A 23,688-nucleotide genomic window follows, 5' to 3' on the forward strand; every position below is an offset into this window, starting at 1 on the left:
AAGGTTTCCAGACTTAACTGTCTACAGTTATGGTTTATTGAGAAAAACAGTGACATCTCCTTATGATTTAGGATTCATTGCAAAATTCTTATACGGTAGGATGTTTTGTGATGCAACTTACCTAAACATATGCATCAAATGTGATATCTGTAACATTTTTTAAATCACTGCTCCCAAAGGTAAGCAGGACCTTTAAGAGAATATCAAGTGTTTTGATTTGTAAAGTAACATCACGACATGTAAGCAGGGGTAAAGAGTCAATGCAGGTATCAATATACAGCTATTGATAAGCTTTCATACCAGAAATTCATGTGAAGTGGATTTGTAAGAAATCAATTGGTGTGTTGTTGCTGTTCAGATATCAACAGTGTGAATTCTGTAGAAGTGTAAAGCCAGAGAAATGTACGAGTGATGCATTGTGGCAAACAGCTTACGGCTGCACTCTAAAAACGCAAATGTTGAATCAACATTTAAAAGGGCCGAGGAGTGACAGCATTTTTGAAGTGTTGCATCCAACTTTTAAGATAACATTTTAAAAGTCGAATCTAGCAGGAAAACCAACACTTTGAAAATGTTGTCACTCCTCGGCCCTTTTAAATGCTAATTCAACATTTGTGTTTTTAGAGTGTGTGATTAATGAATACTGAAGACTAAATTAAAACCAACTTTCCCAAGAGTCATGTACAAGTAGATGTGATCTTTAAAAGACCTTTTTCCGTGATTTCATTCAAAATTTGTGAGGTTATGAGGCACAAATATGAAGCCTTTCACTTTGCTTAGAAATTTTTGTCCCGAAGAGTAAGTATGTGTCATTTTTCAGAATGACGCATATACCATTTTTATATCAAAATAACCACTGGCTGTTTTTGCAGAAAACCAAAACACCAAAACACTGTGTTTTCTTGCATATCGTCTTGCCTGTAGTTCAAAGTTTCTTCCTGACTTGTGTAAAAAATATAGATTAAATGTTGTGTTGTCGGTCTTCCTGACTTTTGTGAAAAATAAAACAAAACACGGAAGTTGAATCAAACGTTGTTTTATGCTTGCCTAATACATTTATGATCGTAGGAAAGCTGATTCGGTTCCATGTTGTTATTTCTTTCCTGCACCTTTATGATAATTTGCACATGAAAATATCTACCTCTAACATTGCGATGACTACCAAATCATAACTCGTAAATACTCTAACATTTCTCTCTTTTTTTTCTTTTTTATTTTATTTTCTTGTTTTGTTTTTGTTTCCCCCTCCACAGAGAGTTTCGTTTTGGTTTGCTACAGGCGGGGCCGGCTTCTGCATCAGCAAATCACTGGCGATGAAGATGGCGGTTTATGCAAGGTAAAGGAAATCCTCAGCGGCCTGAGGAAACGATTTCCGGGCTAATGCCATCTCGATATCTTATACCATCCTTCCTGTATTATGTGCGTGCCTCTCGAAACCAGCAGAGAAAAAAACTAAATCCTTCCATTAAGTCTTTCATTACCATAGACAATCTGTCTTTATACAATGTATAATGTCTGTGGCATATTGAGAAAGGGATATGCTAAGATGTTTCAAGTGTGCCTGAATGTAGAAAAACAACTTTTAGTTTTTGAACACCTAGCAAAATTATAATGTTGCTATACTGATTTGCATGCAAAGTGTTCAACGGGAATTTTCTGTCTTTGTGAAAAGCTACTAGAAAAAAAGTTTAGGTATAAGAAGCCATCAAATTCATGTAGGCCTAGGTGTCGATTGCATTCAGTTATGTAATGCAACGTCTTCATGATAGCTTTTGTTCTCTGCAATAAATTTGCTATGCTTGTGAGAGGCTGAAAGTGAGTGTACACACTGGGATATAGTGCCAGACTCGACGTGGGGGTACAAGAAAACATTTCTCTCATCAGCTAGCCATGCACAGGAAAAATATTTTGCAAATCGTCGTAAATTGAATATAATTCAGACCAATTTTAGGTGATGTTCATGGGAAGTAGAATCTCTTCTACCTATCACCTGTCTGATAAATTTCATCATAATCATTTTTATGATAGTATTTTTTTTTCTCTTAACCAGGATCTCTTTAAAGTGGTTGTGTAATACAAAGTTTGCCCTGCACTAAGATCCTGAAAAAAAAAAATTCTAAAGCATGCAAACTCCATGGCCGGAGTCTGGTTGTGTTTACACTTTAGTGAGTAGATCATTATTCCCACCTCCCTGCTGTCACCCAGGCTTACTTGAGAGCTGTAGCATTCTCAGACCATGGTCCATGCTCAGACTTTCATTAGGAAGTAGATCTCTCTGTATGTATGAAGGGTAGAAGAGCCAGCGATAAATCAGTTTACCGAGATTCAGATTTGGCAGCTTTGTCTGTCGTAATGATAGCCTTCTCCGAGCTGAACATCAGTTCATTCTGTGTGACAATAAGCTCATGTCATTACTCTACCTGATTAATTGCATGTGGATATAGATTGCTATAGATGTCTGCTTTCAGAGTGCAAAAAAAAAAGAGGTGTTTTCATTATTTATCTGACCTCGCTAACATGCGTGGAAATCATGGTTGTAAATGGCTTCCGCTGACAAATTGTCGGTTAGACCCGATAACATGGAGGCACGCTATTTTGTTTTTGTTGTCGTAAATAACAGAGCGGAGTAGGAACGCAGCGAACTTTGTAGAGTTGATGGGCTAGCAAAAGATAGAAGCAATAGAGATTTATTGTCTTTTTTTGTGTGTGTGTATTGAAGAGAGGAAGATGTTAGTGTCCTAGTGTTGTAACAATATAACTTAGAAAGAGAGAGATATGTTGGCTGTGAAACTAATCATGGTGGCACCATTTAGGTAAATTTTTGTCACCATCGTGTAGGCCTTATACTTCCTGCAGTAGGATTTCCCCACTTTAACCCTTTCTGTGCCAGGAGGCTTTTAAATAGTGTGTACAACATTATGGGGATTTTCTGTGTTAATCTTCACTCAAAGCATGCAAATGGTTATGAAAGCACCACTCTACACCATGTTCAAGTTAAATTTAACAAAACTGAATGAAACCAGATGAACAGAAATGGTTAGAGATTTCGTCAAAATCTATCCTAAAATGAGAAAGTAATGGAAATTTAAAGTTTGCCAGAAAAGGCCTGATAAATTCAATTCAATTCAATTCAATAGTTTATTTATTCTTAACTAACATAAATTCTTAACTAACATACAGCAGCAGATACGTCTGTCATTGTTTTCTGATTTTTATTGCCATGACTATCAGCATCTTTTCAGTTGTTTTAACTCTCTAAAGCCCACATACCACACACTATGCAATCTGACCGGTTGCATGATGACTCTGGAGGCAAGCCGGGTCACACGACCAGTCGTGCGACTCAACTCTGCACGCTATGCGATCAGACCACATAGCTTGGCTTGAGACTGTTCTGGCGCCAGTTCATTATGTTGTAGCATGATTGGCTGAAAAGTCCACGAGCGGTCGTGAAAATTTCGACATGTCAAATCTTCACAACTGGCATTGTGACCCAGTCGTACGACGGGTAAACTGGCAAGGCTTGTGATGCAAAACTTCCGGTCGCTAGGTCGTACGACCAGTAAAGTGTAGTAAAGTCATGTAATGAGTGGTGGCCTTTAGAATCGCAACATTACAAACTACCATTGGCAGTGCATACAATTGCGTTGCCAGAGGAAATAAAAGCCTTAATCTACTACTAACAGGGGGAGGAGAATATGTAGTGTTGTGTTGATGTGTCGAATTGTTTTTGTGTTGTGTTGCATTTGCCTCTTTTCAGTTGGGCATATTTGAGCGATTGAAGGCATTGACTGATGAAAGCGTGCTTGGTTCGGCTTGGTCGACGTCCCATGACGGGCTCTCTTTGATTTTCGTGCTCCGCCACTCCAAGCATCGCGAGCGTGATGGCGCGGTCTACATTGTCGCGTTCACGGAGCTATGCATTGGGGGGGATGCGAATGCATGATTTAAATTTGTGGTTACGGGCTTCCCCCTATTGGATGACTTTTAGTGTTTGCATTTCCTTGAGTTAAAAATACATATTGGCATTCAAATAGAGCCATTATTTATCACTTCTAATTTGCAACCACTCCAATCCCCTACACCACACACACTCACACATACACACACTCTTCGCTGAATGTATGCCTATGGTAATTCAGTCCTATCTGTTTCAAACACAACCACTGATGAATTCTATTGAGAAGTCGTATGAGTAATATTGGCAAACCTTTTGACTAGAGGCCTTGTCAGTGTCCTTGCTATGTTGGTTAAAAGGAAAAAAAGAAGAGAGTATTTTGTGGCATGAATCATCCTTCTGAAACAACCAGTGTCTAATCAGTAACACCTGCACTACAGTTCTGACCCTCTTTTTATTCCTTTAGGGAGAGCAAAGAATTGAGCTGCATTCTTTGCAGTCAATCATATGACCATGCCATTATGATAGAAGCAATAGACCAACAGCTGTTGTCATAATTCACTACAGCTCGGTGGTTTTATTTTTCAGCTTATTGTAAAAATGAAGGGTAATTGCCATACAAGTGATAAAACTTTAGAGCAGGGACATTGGAGTTCTTACAACTGTCAAGTCCAACTGAGAATAACTAGGGTATTTGGTTGAATCATGAGTTCTTTTTCCAACTATACATGAAGCCATTTATTTGTTTAATGAAAAAAAAAAAATCTGAATGCACATACCAGTGTAAAACAACAGGTATCGAAAAGAAATCTGAGCAAAATATTATGGCAATTAACATATGGATCCAGTGATGTATTTGAATATGTTAGTATACTAACTATGGGCATTTTTAGTGGTTCTGGTATAATTTCTTTCTTCAAGAGCGTCATATTTGCCGTTCGATGCCCTTATATTTTAAGCAGATTTGTGGGAGAAACTGAATGTTTTGAGAATAGATGCTACATCATGAGTTACTGTCATTTCATACAGGGAACAATAGATGAGTGCTGCATGTATCATGTTACAGTCAAGTGACTACTTCGCTATTGTCCTCAGGGCATGCAATGCCATGCCAGCGAATCTGCTGGAATGGATTTTTCTCTTGTCTTTGTGTTTTACAAAGTTATCACATGATGCCAAAGTCTTTCCCTTTCTTATTTCCCTTAAAACCATCTACAAAACTCTTTAACGCCAAGTGCTCTGAGAGCCACTTTTGATGCTCTGCATGCAAAAAAAAAAAGTGTCGGTTCCTGTGTTTAGGGAGGCGTAGTATCATGTTCGAATCCCGGCAGACACTTGATGCTCACGTGGCGATGCTCGCAGGAAGCCAGAGGTTATGAAACTTGCGTCTTCATCACCGTGTTCGGATTCATTTTATTAGAAAGAAGGAAGTCGTTGAGACAATGGCTACAAAGATACCATGAGGAGATCATTCACAAACACATGCTCATAAAATTTTCTTTCCTTTCCTTTTTTTTTTGGGGGGGGGGGGGGTGAGTGGCATGCACTGAATGCATACACCTGGCAAACATTTCGATATCACTTTGTAAAAGACAGCATGATAATGATGGAATCTGGTGCAGGCATTGCTGAAATGTTTGGCCTTGTGCTCATGCTTACGCACACCTTTATAATGGAGTGTACATTCTTCACTGTCCAGAAGAGGGGTTTCACACAATAGAAAATTTGTCATTTGAGTGATGATTCTCGTGAAAAAAATCAATCAAAATTGTGAAATTTTTTAGACACGTGCGACCAAACTAAAATCATGAAGTCAAATTACAATCACATATTTAACTTCTAATCTGGAGATGAATTCTTTAATAATAATGATTTAAAAATTACTCAAATCACAGTGTAGATTCTTGTGTACATGACTTGGAAGGCAGAGCTCCGTGGCCTTACAACCACTGCCAGCGATGAACTGTGTGCAACAAGAGTATGATAGTTTATACTGAGGGTTGATGCATAGAGGCCACTCGTAGCCATGACGCAAAGGATTTATCTGTGCCTCCTTTCAAGAATGTTTTATTCAAATCACGGTTTTGGAGGTACTGTGTGTGTGATCCGGTCATTCTGATAACAAATTACAACCATTATTACAATAACAATATTTCTCTGGCAAGTAATAGCTGTAAAGTTAGCTCTTGACTCTTGCATTATTATCGTTTTGGTTGATCGTTGATGGATACTTGGGATCACCAATTTTATTTGCAATTTCTTGCTCTTTCATTTGCTGCACATGTCTTTACTTTTACTTGTTTGTCTGTAGCAAGGATGTGGTCCTACGAGCCATAGTGAGGAGGTTTCTTGACTTTTCATAAACTACCGTGTATTCAAGTGGAAGTGAAATAAGTAGCCTATTTCCTACACGTGCGCAAAAATGGATGATTGACGAAACTAAGAATTTGTTTTTTATTGTTACCTCCCAGAGAAAATCTAACAAAAAGGATTTGCTGGTTCTTGTACATGTGATTGAAACTTGTACCTCTGATCGGGACATTTTTGTTGCGTGCATGCGTTCATCCTGAGGTTAAAATGTTGACATGTGGGACATCAAACTCTTCCTTGAGAAAGTTGCTGAAGCAGTGATTGGATTTTGCCAACGAGTTTAGCGAGCAGTACAGAGAAAAGCCTTGTTCAGCCAGCTAGCTTTCCTCAAAAAAGAAATATATGGAAAATGAGTCAGAAGTTGTGGAAAGGGACTTGATTTTTCTTATCTCTCTCAAGAAGAGCTTGCGTAGGCCAACTTATCTGGTGCCCACTTTCCCAGCAATATTCAGTTTCTGCCGAAGTGGTAGGATGGATGCAGGACTGACAAACATTTGGAGTATGTTTCATGTTGGCGTGGCAGTCTGTCAGAGGTAGGAATTTGTGGGAGAACTTCATCCAGCGGGGACCACAAGTACCAATCATTATTAAAAATTTTGTGTTCTTTGTCTGTAATTGAGAATCAGATGATGATGATTTTCTGTTTCCATGTCCATGGAATTCTGCATGACTCACGAGGACATCATGGGAAAGGGAACTCACAAGAAACAGGATTTGCACTCTACTTCTATACTGTCGACACAAGCAGTGAGAAGTGAAAGTAAAGGACAAAGAGAACTAAAGAAAGATCAGAAGACGTTATTTAGGTAGACAAGTAGGGCCTATATAGATGGATACATGATAGCTACACACACTTCTTCTTCTTCTTCTTCCGATAAAGTGCTGCCCTCAAATGGTCGAGGATGAACGCACTGCGAGAACATGCGCATACGCTGCACCGGGGCAACAGAAATTTGAAATCAGGTGAAAAATATTTACAGGTGCGAGTAAAAATCTCTGTATACATACCTACAAACATACATGCATGCATACATAGGCCCCGTGTACAAATGACATGCAGATTGACATCCAGGTAGGTAGGTAGGTAGGTAGATTGATAGATAACTAGAAAGATAGATAGGTAGATAGATATAGATAGACAGACAAAGAAATTACAGATTGGCATCCAGGTAGGCAGATAGGTAGGTAGGGACAGACAGACAGACAGATAGATCGATAGATAGATAGATAGATAGATAGATAGATAGATAGATAGATAGATAGATAGATAGATAGATAGACTAATTGATGTATAAGTCAAAGAGAAGTGCAGGATGGAACCAGGTATGGCACAGGATGAAAGATGCTATTGTGATGGTTCTCAAGCTGGCAGAATTGGATGAATTCATCTGGGGGGAAAAACTGAGGGAGCCAACAAAAGTATGTTTGTGTTTGCTTGTTGAACTTAATCCAGGCTGATGAAGCAGGATTGATCGCCAGTCGGAGAGGTGAAGGTATGAATGATAGGAACAGAAGAACAGTTTTGACCCCAGACGTTGGCATATTTTGTGGAGGGAAAAGCCATGTAGACTCTAGAGAAAACAAGGAGTGGATTTACAGGATGCAGGAGGGGTTCTTATCAGGTGGGTTGGGGGGCAACAAGTGGTTGGACAGCATCATCGCTTCCGTGAAAGGGTTACAGGGTTTTTCCCCCTCTCTCACTCACAGGGAGTTCAGACTCAAGAAATTTATACTGAAACGGTATAGCTATACGATGAATTTACACATCTGAACGCTGACTAACGAAACAACGTATAACGGCACAATGTATAATGAAACAATTGAGAGAGCATCATTTCAAACTAGAACTTGATAACAGATCAGCATTCCATCATGTCCATTACATGTCTGAATGTATGGCGACCACAGAACGATATACTACTACATTGGCAGGGCATAACAGTAACAACATGTGCAATGGGAAACTATGCATGTACATGAGGTTTTCCAGAACGGTCAAGATTAGCGGCAGAATGGTCTGTCAGCTATACAATGATTCTTTATAATACGTTATGGAGTTTTGGTATAAACTGGCTTGTGTGTGAACAGGGGGTATATCTCTCCTTATCCCTTGTCTTCTCCCCTTTCTTTCTATGTATCTTTCTCTTCTGAGTTGCTTTGACCTCCTGCTCCTCAGCGAACATCTTGGGTAGGTGCCAGCCAGGATGCAATCGCCACCTGTTGGAAGAAGGTGGCGGGATGCAGACCAGCTGATGTGGAAACCAGAAGACACCGACTCCTGAGAAACCTCCAAGCCTTTCTCCTCTGCCGAGAAACTTCCTCCACATTTCTTGTATTGATGACAAAAATGGCAAACTGGGTTGCTGCCTTCCCCCCCCCCCCCTTAAATTCGGCCATTTTGTCAACAATCGGAAGTTTGTTAAGAATCACATGGTAACGATGAATAATATCAAGATGTTGAGGTGTCATGAATTAAGGTTGTGATGAACGAATTAGAGGGATGAAAAAAAAATATCAAAGTGGACAGATAACACAGCATAGGTTTATACCTAGTTAGATAGATATATTGACAGATAGAGTGCCGAGTAGACGCAGAGAATATAGAAGACTGAGATAGTTTCAGGATCTCTTCTGTATCCATCCAGATAAATGATAAGATAAGTAAGTATGTAGACAGAGAGACAAAGATAGGTAGGAAGAATGATAGATACAAGATAGATAGATAGATAGATAGATAGATAGATAGATAGATAGATAGATAGATAGATAGATAGATAACCATAGATAGATAGATAGATAGATAGTAGAAGAGATAGATAGAGATAGTAAAATAGAGTATAGATGAATAGATAGAGAGAGTGAGATTGATAGATAGATAGAAAGGGAGGTAGTGAGGTAGATCAGAAACATTATACTAATTGACACATCATAGCTAATATTGATAGACAAATCAGACAGATAAAACATAATACGTATTTCATTCATAGTGTGATTATACTTGTCAGACTGTAGCAGTTTGTATTTTGTGCAGGAAAACGACTATTCCCCCATAAACAGCACCAGTGCACATTAAATGTAGTGTTAACAAAGAATAGAAAGGTATGTTATGCATTGCCACCAGTCAATGGCTGCGCTAATGCTTCCATGGCCTGGCATCATTTATACTTTGTAAAGCTGGTGCAACTTTATGTGGCAGTGAGCAAATAAGAGAACAATTTGACATATTTTTAGTTCTATAAATGGAAGCATGCTGATGGGCCATCAGGCATCACACACACACAAAAACGAAGAATTAGTAGACTCATGGTATTGACGTTCCTGTTTTTTGTGAAGCGCATGCCTCAGTTCCGCATAGCATCACAGTGTATCTGATGCAGGGGGAAGGGAGGGGGAGGCTGAGGGATGATGGTTGTGCCACCACTCATGAGTGGTGATGCACTCTTTGGCAGCATTCATGCATTTTTATGAGGACCAAGTTGTACCTCCTACGCCCCATTCCACTAATCCAAGACACAGATCCACATTTCTCTGGACGGCCATTCAACTGTAATCAGTGTTGCATGTCTTATATTTCAAAGCAATTTATTTCATTTTTCAGTTCTGTGGTAAGATCCAATTCCAGCTTCATGAATGTCTATACTCCTGTATCTTTGACAATTATTTCAAATGCTTTGTTTCTGAGAACCGGTTTCTATGTTTATTTAATTCTGTGAAGCTGTATTTTTCTAATATACAAAATGGTATCCAACATAAGTTGAGAACCCCCCAACCAAATGACTGTTACCTCTGCAGATCATATGGAGGTAATGCCCTGTCTACCTCATGAAATGTTTGAATGGAAGTTGACATTTCTGCCAAGGGGTTGACTATTGTAGCACTTGCCATGATATTAGCTAATAAATCAGGGAAGATCTGTCTCCCATTCTTCCTTCAGAAATTGTCAACTGGCAAGTGGTTAATTTGCAATTTGTTTTGCGTTTCTGGACAAAAATTGATGTTTGTGCACTTGTCGTTGCATACACGGAAGGCTATTTACCCTCAAACCACGGAGGAGAGCAGACATCCTCCTCCTCATCCTCTGAAGATGGACCCAGGGTAATCACTTCAGTTTTAGTGGCTGATGGGTCTGATGAGAGCCGACACCCGACGATGGTTGCTAGGCAAGAGCAGGGTGTCTGCGTGCCTCTCTGTCTCTCTCCTCCAGTAATTTGTGTGGATTTTTTTATGCTAAGCATGTTTTCCTTTCTACACTACATGCTTGCAAAATGTGTGTTGGGTCAAGAACTGTGCTTGCCTTCTGGCAATAGATAGGGTTGATCAAGATAATTCCCCACCCTTTTCTCTTGTTTTTTTTTTTTTTTTTATACTAAGTTTAGAGGGATTGTATAGTTTAGGCTGAGACCTAATTTCAGGTTTTTAACATATTTTTGTTGTTGAGATAATGAGAAACCTCTTATGAAATATGAAAGAGCATGTAATTCCAAGAGAGATCCAATATATTTATTTATTTGATGAAAATTGGTTTTGAAGTGGCTGAGATTTCCAAAACAGAGCAATCCTAATAAAAGATGGGATCCACCTTTTATTAAGATCGCTCTGATTTACTTCTTTTTTTTTTTTGATGTCTCAGCCATTCCAAAACCAATTTTCATTCAATAAACTTTGAATTTCTCTTATAATGGTATGCTCTGTACTCTTTCATGAGTGGGTTCTTGGTATCTATCTTTAAAAAAAAAAAAAAAAAAAAGCCCAGTACTCATCTCCCCCAGTACTGTACCATCCCTTTAACAAATGTATTTGGCATTTCTCCTCTGCATGTGCAAGAATTTTGTGATAATCTCTCGCAATCACTTTCATGTGATGATTAGTCACATTGATGTCAGAGCATTGGAAACCTTTTTGGCAAACTTTCGGGAAAAAAGGGGGCTGTCCAAATTGGCAAATTGTTGCCATGTTCTATACGTACTTAGAGGAAATTTTGATGATTGCTTTGCCACAGGGCATTTCTTTCTGTTGTCAATGAGTGGGAGTAAACATGATTCACATGACAGAATGGATTATCTAACCATGCCACTCTGCCAAGAACATAAATAATGACATCCTGGATCACCATTAGTGATCTCCTTTTTTTTTCCATTTTGACTGACAAAACACCTTAAAAATATGCAATTCCTGCCAAACATTTTTTGATTTAGCTCCTGTGCAGCAGGCATACTTTGCTATGATGTAGGACTTATTTTTCATTTACTGTCAGTTAGACTGATCAATGTATGGTATTGAAGTTGGTCAAATTCTCTGAAGTCCACTGCACACTACATGTCTTTGCCACGATTCAGCAGTTGTACAACGTAGCGACCGGCAGTGTGACGTCATCAGCCTTGCCAGTTTTCATTTGTGTGACTTGTTCATGATGCCCGTTGTGAAGATATGACAAGTCGAATTTTCACAACCGATCGTGGACTTTCAGCCCATCATGCTACAGATTTATGTACTGATGCCGGTACAGTCGTAAGCTGTGTAGTCTGATCGTGTAGTGTGCAATGTCGAGTTGCACGACTGGTCATGCAATCCGACTTGCCTCCGGAGTCATGTGACCAGTCGGTTCATGCAGTTTGCAATAAGCTGTCAGACAGACAGAATGAAATGACTGTAGAGACTGGTACTTCATCATCCGTACAGCTTACTGGCTTGCATATTAGGTCCCATATGCTAGTGGTGTGTAAATGTCAATGATGAGAGGGGGGGGGGGGGGTGGGGGGGTGGGGGGAGGGGGGATAGGGGTTAGACTGAAAGAGGGTTGAAAGATGTCCAGGAGGATGCCCAATCAAGGAACAAGTAGTGCTTACCATTAATCTCCCGCTCCACGGCCTGCCTCCCCTCAGTTAATTAAAGGAATTGGAGAGGATGGGGCACCCCTGTTGTAGTTGGGTGTTTCACGCAGAATACTTCTCATTAAACTAAGTCTCCGAAATGACAATTCGTGATTTGGTGCTGATCATCTTGAAATCATTTTTCCACGACACTAGTAATATTTCATAAAGTAGAGTCAATTATTTTTATTCGAGCCCTTTTTTGTTCATAAAATACAAAATGGATTGTTTTGGTTGCAGAACTTTCAAAAGCATCTTTTAAATGCTAGATTTATAATTGATTCTAGAATTGACAGCACATTTTTTTTTTTACATTCTCCCATAACCTCCCAAGCAAGTGTAAACAGAACGAAAAAATAATCCGGGGCTAAGCGACGGAGACAAAGTCCGACCCCCCACTGACCAATCAGAAACGAGGTAATCAAGTGCTGCTGGTGCGTGCGTGTACTTTTACAGTGCACAGCGTAACCATGAATATTCATGTGTTCTGGAAAGTATGGGACTCAGAAATACGAGTGTAAAAAGGTCAGTTTTCTCCTTCGCCCAGGACAAGAGCTTAGTACGGGATTTATTGGAGAGTGTAAAGAGCTGAAAAAATTGGTACAGGACTAACGATAGTCCTGGGTCAGAGAAAGTACGGGGTTAAGAAACACAAGTGGAAAAAGGGCTTTGATGAGTTTATGGCAGTATCCCTTTCTGTTTCATTCTTTTATTTTAAACTTTTCCATGGTACTTCATCAGATAATTGATAATTCTAGAGTCAGAAGGGCATTTAATTGTTGCACAGTATCTAGGAGTTCATTGATTATTTTACCAATCATTTGATGCATGCCATATCAGTGATTCCATGTGTCACTGTAAGATATTCTCATTTTGGTTCTCTAACAAATTTTGGAGGATGTGCAATTAATGATAAGTTTCATGCTGCAAACAGCTTACTGTACTTGCCCTGAAAAAAAAAATACAGTGTTTGGTTTAACTCATTCCTTGCTTCATTTAGTGTTCAGTCATGCCTGATTGCGATTTCTTTGCAGTAATTCCTTTGCAGAAATATGAGTCAGATTGATTTGTGTTGGGTGCATAGGGTGAGATGCATTGGGCCATGCCCTCTGCAAAAATAAAATTATATCTTGCCACTAGTGGGAGCTCTTGCAGCTTGGCAAAGTACTTATTTGTAAATGTGTACAGAAACACATTTCATGCTTTCATTTTGGAAGTCTGAACACAAACCTTGTCCTGTTCCTCCTAAAACGTGTATCTCAAAGCTTGTTCGGCCACTCATGCTGTGGCGATCAATGTTTTCCAGTCGAGTTTAGCCCAATTCTCATGCCTGTTTGTAGTCTGAACGGTTCGACCTCTTAAAACATGACGGAGGAAGAAAACCTTGGCTCGACCGTGACTTCCGCCACAATGCATGCCCACAAATACATACTCGTGCATATTGCCGTATCGAGAGTTGCACTTTTGATTGACGGGCCATATAGGGTTCGAGAGACACAACTATTGCATGGAATGTTGTTAGCTGCAGTAAGTGGTTGGTGTATAGAGACTCGCTTCTATGTCGAGTCTCTGTAACCGTAACCGCATTATTTAAAAATGCGCTACAGTAACGTGATTATGAATGAGTTTCATGCCAAAGTGTCAAACTCCTCTGAGACAAACATCACATCGTATTATAACTGGCACAACTTGCCTCTCGGAGGCCTCCCTGAGATCAAGGTGTCTGGCATGGGGCTGTGTAGTGGAAGCAATAGCCGGGGGATTAAAATTGAATCAGACTGCAGGGCATTTGCCTGGATTAACCACCAATCTGGATTAGGTATAATCCCCATGTCCCTATTCACCAGAGCTCCCTGAAAGGGTCAAGTTTACTCTAATTGGGTTGACTGAGGGCAGTCTACAATGATGCCAGGCCAGACCCCGAGACTTGTATAATTTATGGGGGATCGAAGCCACTTTGTGATAGAGACATGGGATGAGGATACTTTGGAGTGCCAGGTCTGTGTTAGTGAGAAAGTCAATCATCACAGAGTATGTGCAAGTGACTTGATTCATGATTGACAGTGCTGTTAAAGGACAAGTTCACCTTCATAAACATAAAGATTGAGAAAATGCAGCAATATTAGTAGAACACATCAGTGAAAGTTTGAGGAAAATTGGACAATCGATGCAAAAGTTATGAATTTTTAAAATTTTTGTGTTGGAACTGCTGGACGAGGAGACTATTACAGCTTGTGATGTCATATGAGTACAACAGTATAAAGAAAATTCAACATATTTTCATTTTTTTCTCATAATAAAAGAGCATTTGACTTGCCTCTTTCTAAAGGTAGGGGGAATAATATTACCCATGACATATGTCGGTAACGAGTCAAGGGAATGTGTACTTTTTTCAAAAGATGAAATTTTGTGAAATTCTCTTTATATTTTCCTGATGTTGTTGTACGCATGTAACATCGTACACTGCAGTATTCTTCTCATCCAGCCGTTACTGCACAAAAACTTCAAAAATTCATAACTTTTGAACGGATTGTCCGATTTTCCTCAAACTTTCAATGATGTGTTCTAGTGATATTGCTACATTTTCTCATTCCTTATGTTGATGAAGGTGAACTTGTCCTTTAAAGGCAGAGGTTGTTCTCTGTTGTTATTGCTGTCATTAGTGTGCATTTATCAACTCACTTCTGGCAAAGAATTAAGGTTTTCAAACAACTTTCAGGGATTTTTTTTTTTATGCAGTTGATGAACATAAAGCTGTTTTGATTTATGTGTTTAGAAACATGTCTGAAATGCCGATAAAAGTGCGATCACAAATGCATATGAGCCAGAAACGTGTATCTGTAGAGAGGGTAAATGTAACATCATTTTGAAATGCATTTATACATGTATCTCCTACCTACGTACGGCAGGTACGATCTCTGCTAGTGAGGTCAAACTGCGTAATGGAGATACACAGTGACAAGGTCCTCTCAACTTATGATCGAGATGATAAACGCAACAATTCGAGAAATGTGATCTGAAAGATGTTTGCAAATGCAGTTTGATAGTGGGTGTTGAAACGTGTTTCAAACATGGAAAGTTGATAAACACAGTCACAGAGTATGGGCAAGTAACTTGATTGATGATTGACAGCACTGTTAAAGGCAGAGGTTGCCCTTTGTAGTTAATGCCGTCATTCACAGCAACAACTATATGGAGTACGACATCAGGTGGTATTTGAAAGTGCTTGTTCTGAAAGGTTGTACAATGTAGCTAGGGGATTTCCTGCCTGCCTGCGTACACTCAAAGACAACGGTGAATTGCGCATGGATACTATTTACCGAAAAACCTGAATATTTCATCCTTAAGTATCTTGCACATGCACACTTCTTGACGAAACATTCATTTTCATTCAAATTGAAAATCTCTGTTTTTTACCATTCTTTTTTTTTTTTGGCAATGTAAGTGTGCCTTGCAAAATTTGTTCTTGGCTGCCTGATTTGATGGTATATTTTTCTTTAATTAATCATCCAGAAGCTTTATAAAAATTGGTCACGCAGTTTAAGACAGATAGATGGTCCCTGGGAATAAAAAGCTGCAGCCCTCATTTCGTTTCCTCCGAGCGGTAAATCATCCTGTGACTCAGCATGTTTGACTGCCGCCCCTGCGATGTTCTGCGGCTAATAATCAGCCGCGGGGAATGCAGCTAAATAAAATCTGTCAGTGGTGCTAATAGATTATCAGCATGTCGCAGCTGTTGGGTGTATGTTGTTTTCCAGTATGTAGTCCCGCCCTCTCTATGTGCACATAGATCCAGATTCCTTGTTGTTCTTTTTTAATGAACGCTCCCACTGCTCAATGAGATCATGTTGCTGACAACAAAAATATCGGGTTTTAAATCATTATTGCATTTGCGGGATGCGCTTCTTCTCTATACATTAAAAGCAAACCGCTCAGAATTTGACCAAAACGCCATCTAAAATTTGACAGCATTTGACAGCTACATGTGGAAACATATGCTTTTGCGTGCAGTCGAATTTTGGCACGGGAGTTCGAACCTTGGTGCGGGTTTTTTTTAAGAGTTACAGCCTGTTCAGACTCTCCTTGCCCATTGCAAACTGCAGATGATGCTTCATACAACTACCACGTTGCAAAGTCTTGACCCTTTGAGTAAGTAAGATACTCGCGGGTGTGATTTGAAGAATATGGTTTACAGAAATGTGATTCTGCCTTGCTTTCAGATGCACAAGAATTATCGTGATTAGGATGAAATGCATTTGTGAGCATGCCTGCAAACAAGTTCTGATGTTGTATTACTGTCTGAAAGGGCTTCAGATTTTCTCCCGATCTATATTGCATGATCAATTTGATATCAGCACTATCAACAAGACTTTTCAATTTGTTGAGCATATGAAAAAACAACACTGAATCGAAAAGATGTGTTTACTATTTTTTTTTTGGGGGGGGGTTGTGTGGTTTTTTTTTTGCACAAATGACACGAACAAATGTGTGATAATTCACATAGTTGCAAGTTTTAGTGCTTGGGACACACAACTTTCAGACCATTAGGAAATGAGCTGTTCAGAATAAAACTGGGGCAGTGTTTCTTACAATGTAGGGTCCTATATGATTCCCTTTCAGTAGCCAAACGAAGCTGGGGGGGGGGGGGGCTGATAGAGCTTCTACACCACGGAGGGGCTAAGATGAGGGGAGGGGGTATGGTGTGGAATGTGTTGATTAACCTGTGCCCTGGTGTACGGGTGTAAATGGAGCACATCATTTCTCCACCTGCGAACTATGATGACACAAAGACCTATGTGCGTGCCGCAGCATAAGAAAATTCCCCCACGATTACGCCTACAGCTACCTCCTCCCAGGGCGTTCAAATGCGCCCTTGTGCTCCTTTAGTGTAACAAGTTTCTTGTGAAGCCAATTTTTGGGAACAAACAGGAGTACTTGAAGAGGGTACCCAGTGGGGCGTGAAGGGTACTTGTGGGGGACTTAAGTGGAAAGTGATGAGTGAGAATTAAGAGACTGCATTTTTCCCATTTAGACTTAATAGCGTTTGTGTCCAAAGAAAAAGCTGCTTGACTCCCCAAATGAAATAGATGTGTGTTCCATACCCAACTGGCAAATATGTAAATATTGATTTTACCATCACCAAACAATGAACATCACAAAGTTCTTGATGGTCTTTAGGACATCAACAGTTTCTGTTTTAATGTATGTATCTTCCATTGTGAATAATCACAATGCTACAATCTTACTCTTTTCGGTTACTGTTTGTTTTTGCCCATTTAAGATACCACATCATGATATTTGCTACCGTTCATGAATGTGTAAGATTTGGGCAACTTTGTCAAATGGGGTCTGAGTCTGGAAGACCACTCATCATCTTGATGAGGACATCTTTGGTAGATGCTAGCTCCTTGTCAATTGAAAAGCTGGCCCACTCTACTGGGGGCAATGTTTGCAAAGTCCATCAAATATGAGTGTCTTCTGAATAGCACTTAAGTATCTGTCAGTTCAATGCAGAATGGCATGTGGTATGTGTACACAGTTTCTCCCTCCCCTCCCCCTTCCTGCATGTATATCTTGATTAACATATCACGATTGTACATGTGACATATGTTTGTTCCTTGTCATGCGAGTGCTAGCTTAAGAGAGTTTTCAAATGTCGAAAGAAAAATAAATCATTTCTTAATTATGATCATTGTGATATGCGTCTGATAATTGTGCTGTTGCTGCTGCAAAATATTATCATTACAAACTGCATACCGTGAGATTATAACCATTGCAATGACCAAAAATATTTTGACTTATCAATTCTCTCTGCTCTTTGTCTCCCGTTCTCTTCTTTTGATCCTACAGTAGCGGAACGTTTGAGAAAATGTGCAATAGAATTCGTCTTCCAGATGATGTTACGATAGGCTTCATTATCGGTAAGTTTTTCCCAACAATCCCTGTCTCATTCCTGCCTCTCTCATTCTTTCCTATTATCTCTCCCATCAAGACATATTGCCCAGTAAGACCCCCTGCCTAACAAAGAGATGGGAAAGAAATGTGATATCTTTCCCTCTTTTATGTCATTAACACATATGAAGAGTTTCTTTGCAAAAGCCGATAAGTCCATATTTGCCAAATGGAGATATTTGCGATTAAAGGTCGAGAAAAATAAAGGGAATATTAAGAAAATTTGTGCTTCTTTTGACCATGACTTCAAAAATGTACCTTTATATGTAGTGACCAATATATCATTTAAAAGGTATTACTTTGTACTTTATGACAGAGACCGTACTTAAAAAACTTCAAAAATGGACTTATCGGTTTTTGCGAACAAACTCTTCACTGAAGACCACCTGCCTAACAAAGAGAGAGAAAAGAAGACATAATTTCTATAAACAAGTTATATGATAACCTGGTCATAGTAGGACATAAAAGCCCCTACACCTAAAAATCAAAACAAAAGAAGCCTAGAACAAAAAAAAAAAATAATCTTTTTTTAACATGTTATTTCAATAACCAAGTCAGGAGTACATACATTATCTTCTTGGAACCATAGTTTACTACCAGTAATAACAATAGAAGACTTACGGTCTCTCTAGCAGGTTTAGCTGATTTCCTGAACAGAGAAGGATTTTTATGTACTCTTTAATATTTGTATACTCCATACCATTATAGTTCTTTGTTAGATACATTTATTTATGTTTCGTTTTGACAGAAACTGAAGTTTTGACCCAATTACAAACTGCATGTGCTGTTGCTATATTCGCTGACCATGCGATGTAGTGGCGATTTAGCACTTAAGCCTATTTATGCTTAACCGACATCAGTATTGCTGAAACCAACATTATAGTAAGATAATGACTGCCTCATTGAATGAAACGCAAATGCAGCGAATCACATCGGATTGAAATTACATGGAAATTAAGGGGTACATGTAGCATTGAAATACCTTTTTTATAAAAGATTATTTTTGTAGGTGAAAAACCTTTTTTAAGTGATGTGTCTGTCATTGATAAAATGTTAGTATGTTTGTAATTATCAGAATCAACCTCTTCCTGTTTCTTTCACTCTGGATGGTTTACATGATACCTCTTGGCGGGAAATTAGAGGAAATGGAGAAACGTGTTTGCCTGGTGTCTTTCCTGATGAGATAAAGCAATGATTGCTAACACCAAAGTGAAAGAGAAAAGTCATTTGAGATGTGTTTATCATACAGCATCTATTTTCTCTCTCCCTTTCTATTTCTCTTACTCTCTTCATCCGCTTGCTTTTTTTTATCCATCTCTCTCTGTCTGGAATGCATGTCAGATGTCAGCTCTTAATCAAGCTTGATGATTGGTCGATACTCGTCAGACGCTGTTGTTTAAATCAAAATTTAGCCTCTCCGCTTCAGATCCGGAAAGTATTCATTCAGTTTATGAGGAGAAGACAAAGCAAGGCAGAAAGGCGCAAAATATGTTTTATGATGTTGTGTGTTTCAGTTTCTGTAACACCATCACAGCATTTTCCCATGGTGTGAGGACAATACAAAGAGCTGGTTTACATCTTTCTATCTTCAAATCCTCATGGCTATGCTCTAAAATTGAGTTAGTGGTGCACAGACATATATGTTGTTTTTTTTTTGTCCTTTTTTTTTTAAATGTCTAAAGAGTTTGCATGGGACTACCAGACTGAGGATTTTTTTTTTTTTAAATCTGGTATTTGCTTAAAAAAAGACATGTAAATGAAATATTTGTAGCATACTCATATGATTTCTGTGAAGAGAAAACCTAGAAGTATTATTAGTATTAGTAGTATTAGTATTATTACCTCCGCCAAGGGGGAGGTTATGTTTTCGTTACCGTTGGTTTGTTTGTTAGTTAGTTAGTTCGTTCGTTCGTTTGTTTGTCCGTGTGCAAAATAACTCAAAAAGTAGTTATCGGATTGAGATGAAACTTACAGTAAAGGTTTAGAATGACACAAGTAACAAACGATTAACTTTTGGTAGTGATCCGATAATTTTGGGGGAATTTATGAAGGATTTTTGATATTTTGGCAGATAGGGTCAATGAACTTTGGAGTTCAGGCTGCGCGTATTTGAGGTTTGCATGAGGTTTGCATGAGCATGCACTATGTGCATGCTCTAGTTTCTGCTAGGGCGAGGCGCGCTGTGCAGCTGAGGGTTTATGACGTAACAAAGGCTTCTATATTGGGAAAGCAGGCGGCTTTCAGCACACAATGCAGTGCGTATGGGTGGAAATCACTGATCTCTGTGGAAGAACAAGTTAAAAGTTAAAAGTTACAATTATGGTAACTTTGCCATCCAATGGTAACTACCATGGCAACAACACTCAACAGCCAATCAAAATCAAGAATTGAATTGGATGGCAAAGTTACCATAATAGTAACTTTTATGCAACGGGCCCCAGTGCGGGTGGAAATGGGCTGCATGCTTGGGGGAGGTCTGCGCTCTCAGAGTGCTTCTTTAGTTTTTAAATGATTAATTCACACAACTTATCAAGTATATAGATATATAGATATGTTAGACATGAAAAAGGAAGGAGAAAACGGTGTGAGCTTTGACGTCATTATTCCTCTCACTGTTCCTCCTTTTTGGAAAAGTGAATTGACAGTGATTTACCGTAGTGTATTATGTGGTAATTCGTAAATGTGAATACAAAATACATCATGAAAAATACCGGTTCTGTGGTATCTAGGGTGTAATTCAAATACACAGTATGCATGCAAGATTTGAGTGTGAACCATGTCACAAAATGCCACTGATCATACAGCGGTGTATTTCTCATGTGTCTTGACACATTTTCGGTCTTCTTCCTCTATTCCAGTATTAGATAGATATGAGCATGCAAACCAGAAACACTATGGTAGTTCACGAATGAGAATGGTACCAAGAGAATTACCACAGTATCTATTATCATGGAACCTCACCATTGAGGCTGGTGCCAACAAATTATTGTGGTACTTGATACTGAGGTAATTCAAATGTAAGTGCTTGTACCTGATGTATCTTTCTCACTCCAATCCATCTGTATCTTACCACTTTCACCCCTGTAGAAGTCCTCTTGAAGAAGCCACTTACCAAAGTGCAAACCTTCAACTCACACCTCCAGCTCCTCAGAAGCATTCCAACCGGACAACTACAGAAGCAGGTCAGTCTGCAGGAGTAATGACGACGATGGTGATGATTGCGATGATGATTGTGATGGGGATGGTGATGGTGGTTGTGATGGTGATGATTGTGATGGCGATGATTGTGATGGTGATGGTGATGGTGATTGTGATTATGATGATGATTATTATGGTGACGATGATTGTGATGGTGATGATGATTGTGATCGTGATGATGAATGTGATGGTGAGGATGATTGTGATGGTGATGATGATTGTGATGGTGATGATGATTGTGATTGTGATGGTGATGATGATTGTGATTGTGATGGTGATGATGATGATGATTGTGATGGTGATGATGATTGTGATGGTGATGGTGATGATGATTGTGATGATGATGATTATTGGGATTGTGATGGTGATGATGATTGTGATGGTGATGATGATGATTGTGATTGTGATGGTGATGATGATTGTGATTGTGATGGTGATGATGATTGTGATTGTGATGGTGATGATGATGATTGTGATGGTGATGATGATTGTGATGGTGATGGTGATGATGATTGTGATGGTGATGATGATTGTGATGGTGATGGTGATGATGATGATGATTGTGATTGTGATGGTGATGATGATTGTGATTGTGATGGTGATGATGATGATGATTGTGATGGTGATGATGATTGTGATGGTGATGGTGATGATGATTGTGATGGTGATGATGATTGTGATGGTGATGGTGATGATGATGATGATGATTGTGATGGTGATGGTGATGATGATGATGATGATTGTGATGATGATGATTATTGGGATTGTGATGGTGATGATGATTGTGATTGTGATGATGATTGTGATGGTGATGATGTTTGTGATGGGGATGATGATGATTTTGATGGTGATGATGGTAATGAAGATGATGATAGTAGTGATGATGGAGATGATAATGGTGGTAAATGGGATGGCAACAGTAGTATTGATGATTTGTACAACATAACTATGGTGATGTTGATATGGGTATTGATTATGATGATGATAGTGATGGTGATGACATTGGGGTTGGTTATAATGGTAACGATGACAGTGATGATGAAGATGGTGATGATGCGGGTGGTGGTAATGATGACGATCACAATAGTGACTATGACTGACTGTGATGACGGCGTACATGTGTATGTGGTGGTGGTGGTGACACTGACAGCGATGGTGATGATGATAATGATGATGATGATGATGATGATGATTAAGATGTATAATGACATGGGTGGTAGTGATGATGATGACAATGATGGTGATGGTGATTGAAATTGTCACCAGAGCTGTAAAATCTGAAGGAAAAAAAAAATCCCTAAAACTGAGCATTCCAAGATGTTCGGCAGCTTTTCCTACGTGTTACATGTATTCAATTTAATAACTTTCAACAATTCAAATGAGTTGAAATCATGTATTTATGTGTATAGTTTTGAAATCGTGCAATCTTGTTTTTATAAATACATAATGCTAAAGCCAACTAGTATGATTTATTTGTGCAGAATATCACTTTTTTGTGATTAAAAAGTTGTTTATTTTGTTTATTTGTTCACACAGTTGACCTTGAGTTACAGTATTACACCGAAAAGGGTGAACGTCATAAATATGCCGTCTTCCTTATACTCACTTGAAGATGATCCAACAAGGTAAGAAATAGCACCATATATTAACCAAAAAGGAATATTTTCACTGTGTGCAGTGTATTTCAGTCGGGAGAGTTCTTTGAGATGGAGAAAACCAAGCATTCTTGTATGATTTATATGTCTTAAACCTACTTTGTGCAGTTTGTATATGATATTGTTGTACTTCATTGGTTTTTCAAGTTGGAGTTTGCACTCGTCCATTGTGGTAGGCATTCCTTCAAAGCAGACATAGATATTATGTGTCTTGTGCTGCGAAGTACTTATTTGGAGGTAGAGCGTTTACAGAAGTGGCAACTTCCCTGTTTTGGCTTTGCTGAAATCTGTATTGTTTTTGGCATTTATAATAATTGTTGACATTGTCACTTTGATCCTACTAAGTATACAGGATGTGTTGAAAACAGGAGTACAATTTCCTTGGAAAACAAATTTGTGTCTGAAGGCTATATGCCCTTGGCAGAGCTCTGAGTGGTATTTCATGGCTATTGTTTGAGAAAACCACAATGTTGACATAGTTTTTGTAACCTTTTTTTGGCACATCTTTCCTTCTTTTAACAATGTAGGGCTTATATCCTCCGTGTCTCTGTGTCTTATTTGGTGTGTAAATCACACACACATCAAGTACACAGTCTGTGTGTGTTTTTACTGTTTATTGAGACAAAAAGCAAACAAACCAACAAACATCTCTTGTTTCCTTTGTAGTCTCAAGTCCAGAGAGAAAATGATTTGTAAAATCTATATATTTACTTGAAGATCTATCTCTAAAAGTGGAGAAATATAA

The 23,688-nt window shown here is 38.9% G+C and overlaps 1 protein-coding gene across 1 annotated transcript in view; it reads left to right on the forward strand.

The window, feature by feature from the left end:
- LOC140231462 (beta-1,3-N-acetylglucosaminyltransferase radical fringe-like) overlaps positions 1-23,688 on the forward strand; it is a 101,754-nt gene that overhangs the window by 72,647 nt on the left and 5,419 nt on the right. The window contains exons 6-9 of the mRNA XM_072311592.1: positions 1,254-1,336; positions 17,989-18,059; positions 21,178-21,272; positions 22,825-22,913. Coding sequence (XP_072167693.1) covers positions 1,254-1,336; positions 17,989-18,059; positions 21,178-21,272; positions 22,825-22,913 — 338 coding nt within the window. The remainder of the gene's footprint in view (positions 1-1,253; positions 1,337-17,988; positions 18,060-21,177; positions 21,273-22,824; positions 22,914-23,688) is intronic.

Source organism: Diadema setosum, chromosome 8, assembly GCF_964275005.1.
Source record: "Diadema setosum chromosome 8, eeDiaSeto1, whole genome shotgun sequence".
NCBI classification, from domain to species: domain Eukaryota; kingdom Metazoa; phylum Echinodermata; class Echinoidea; order Diadematoida; family Diadematidae; genus Diadema; species Diadema setosum.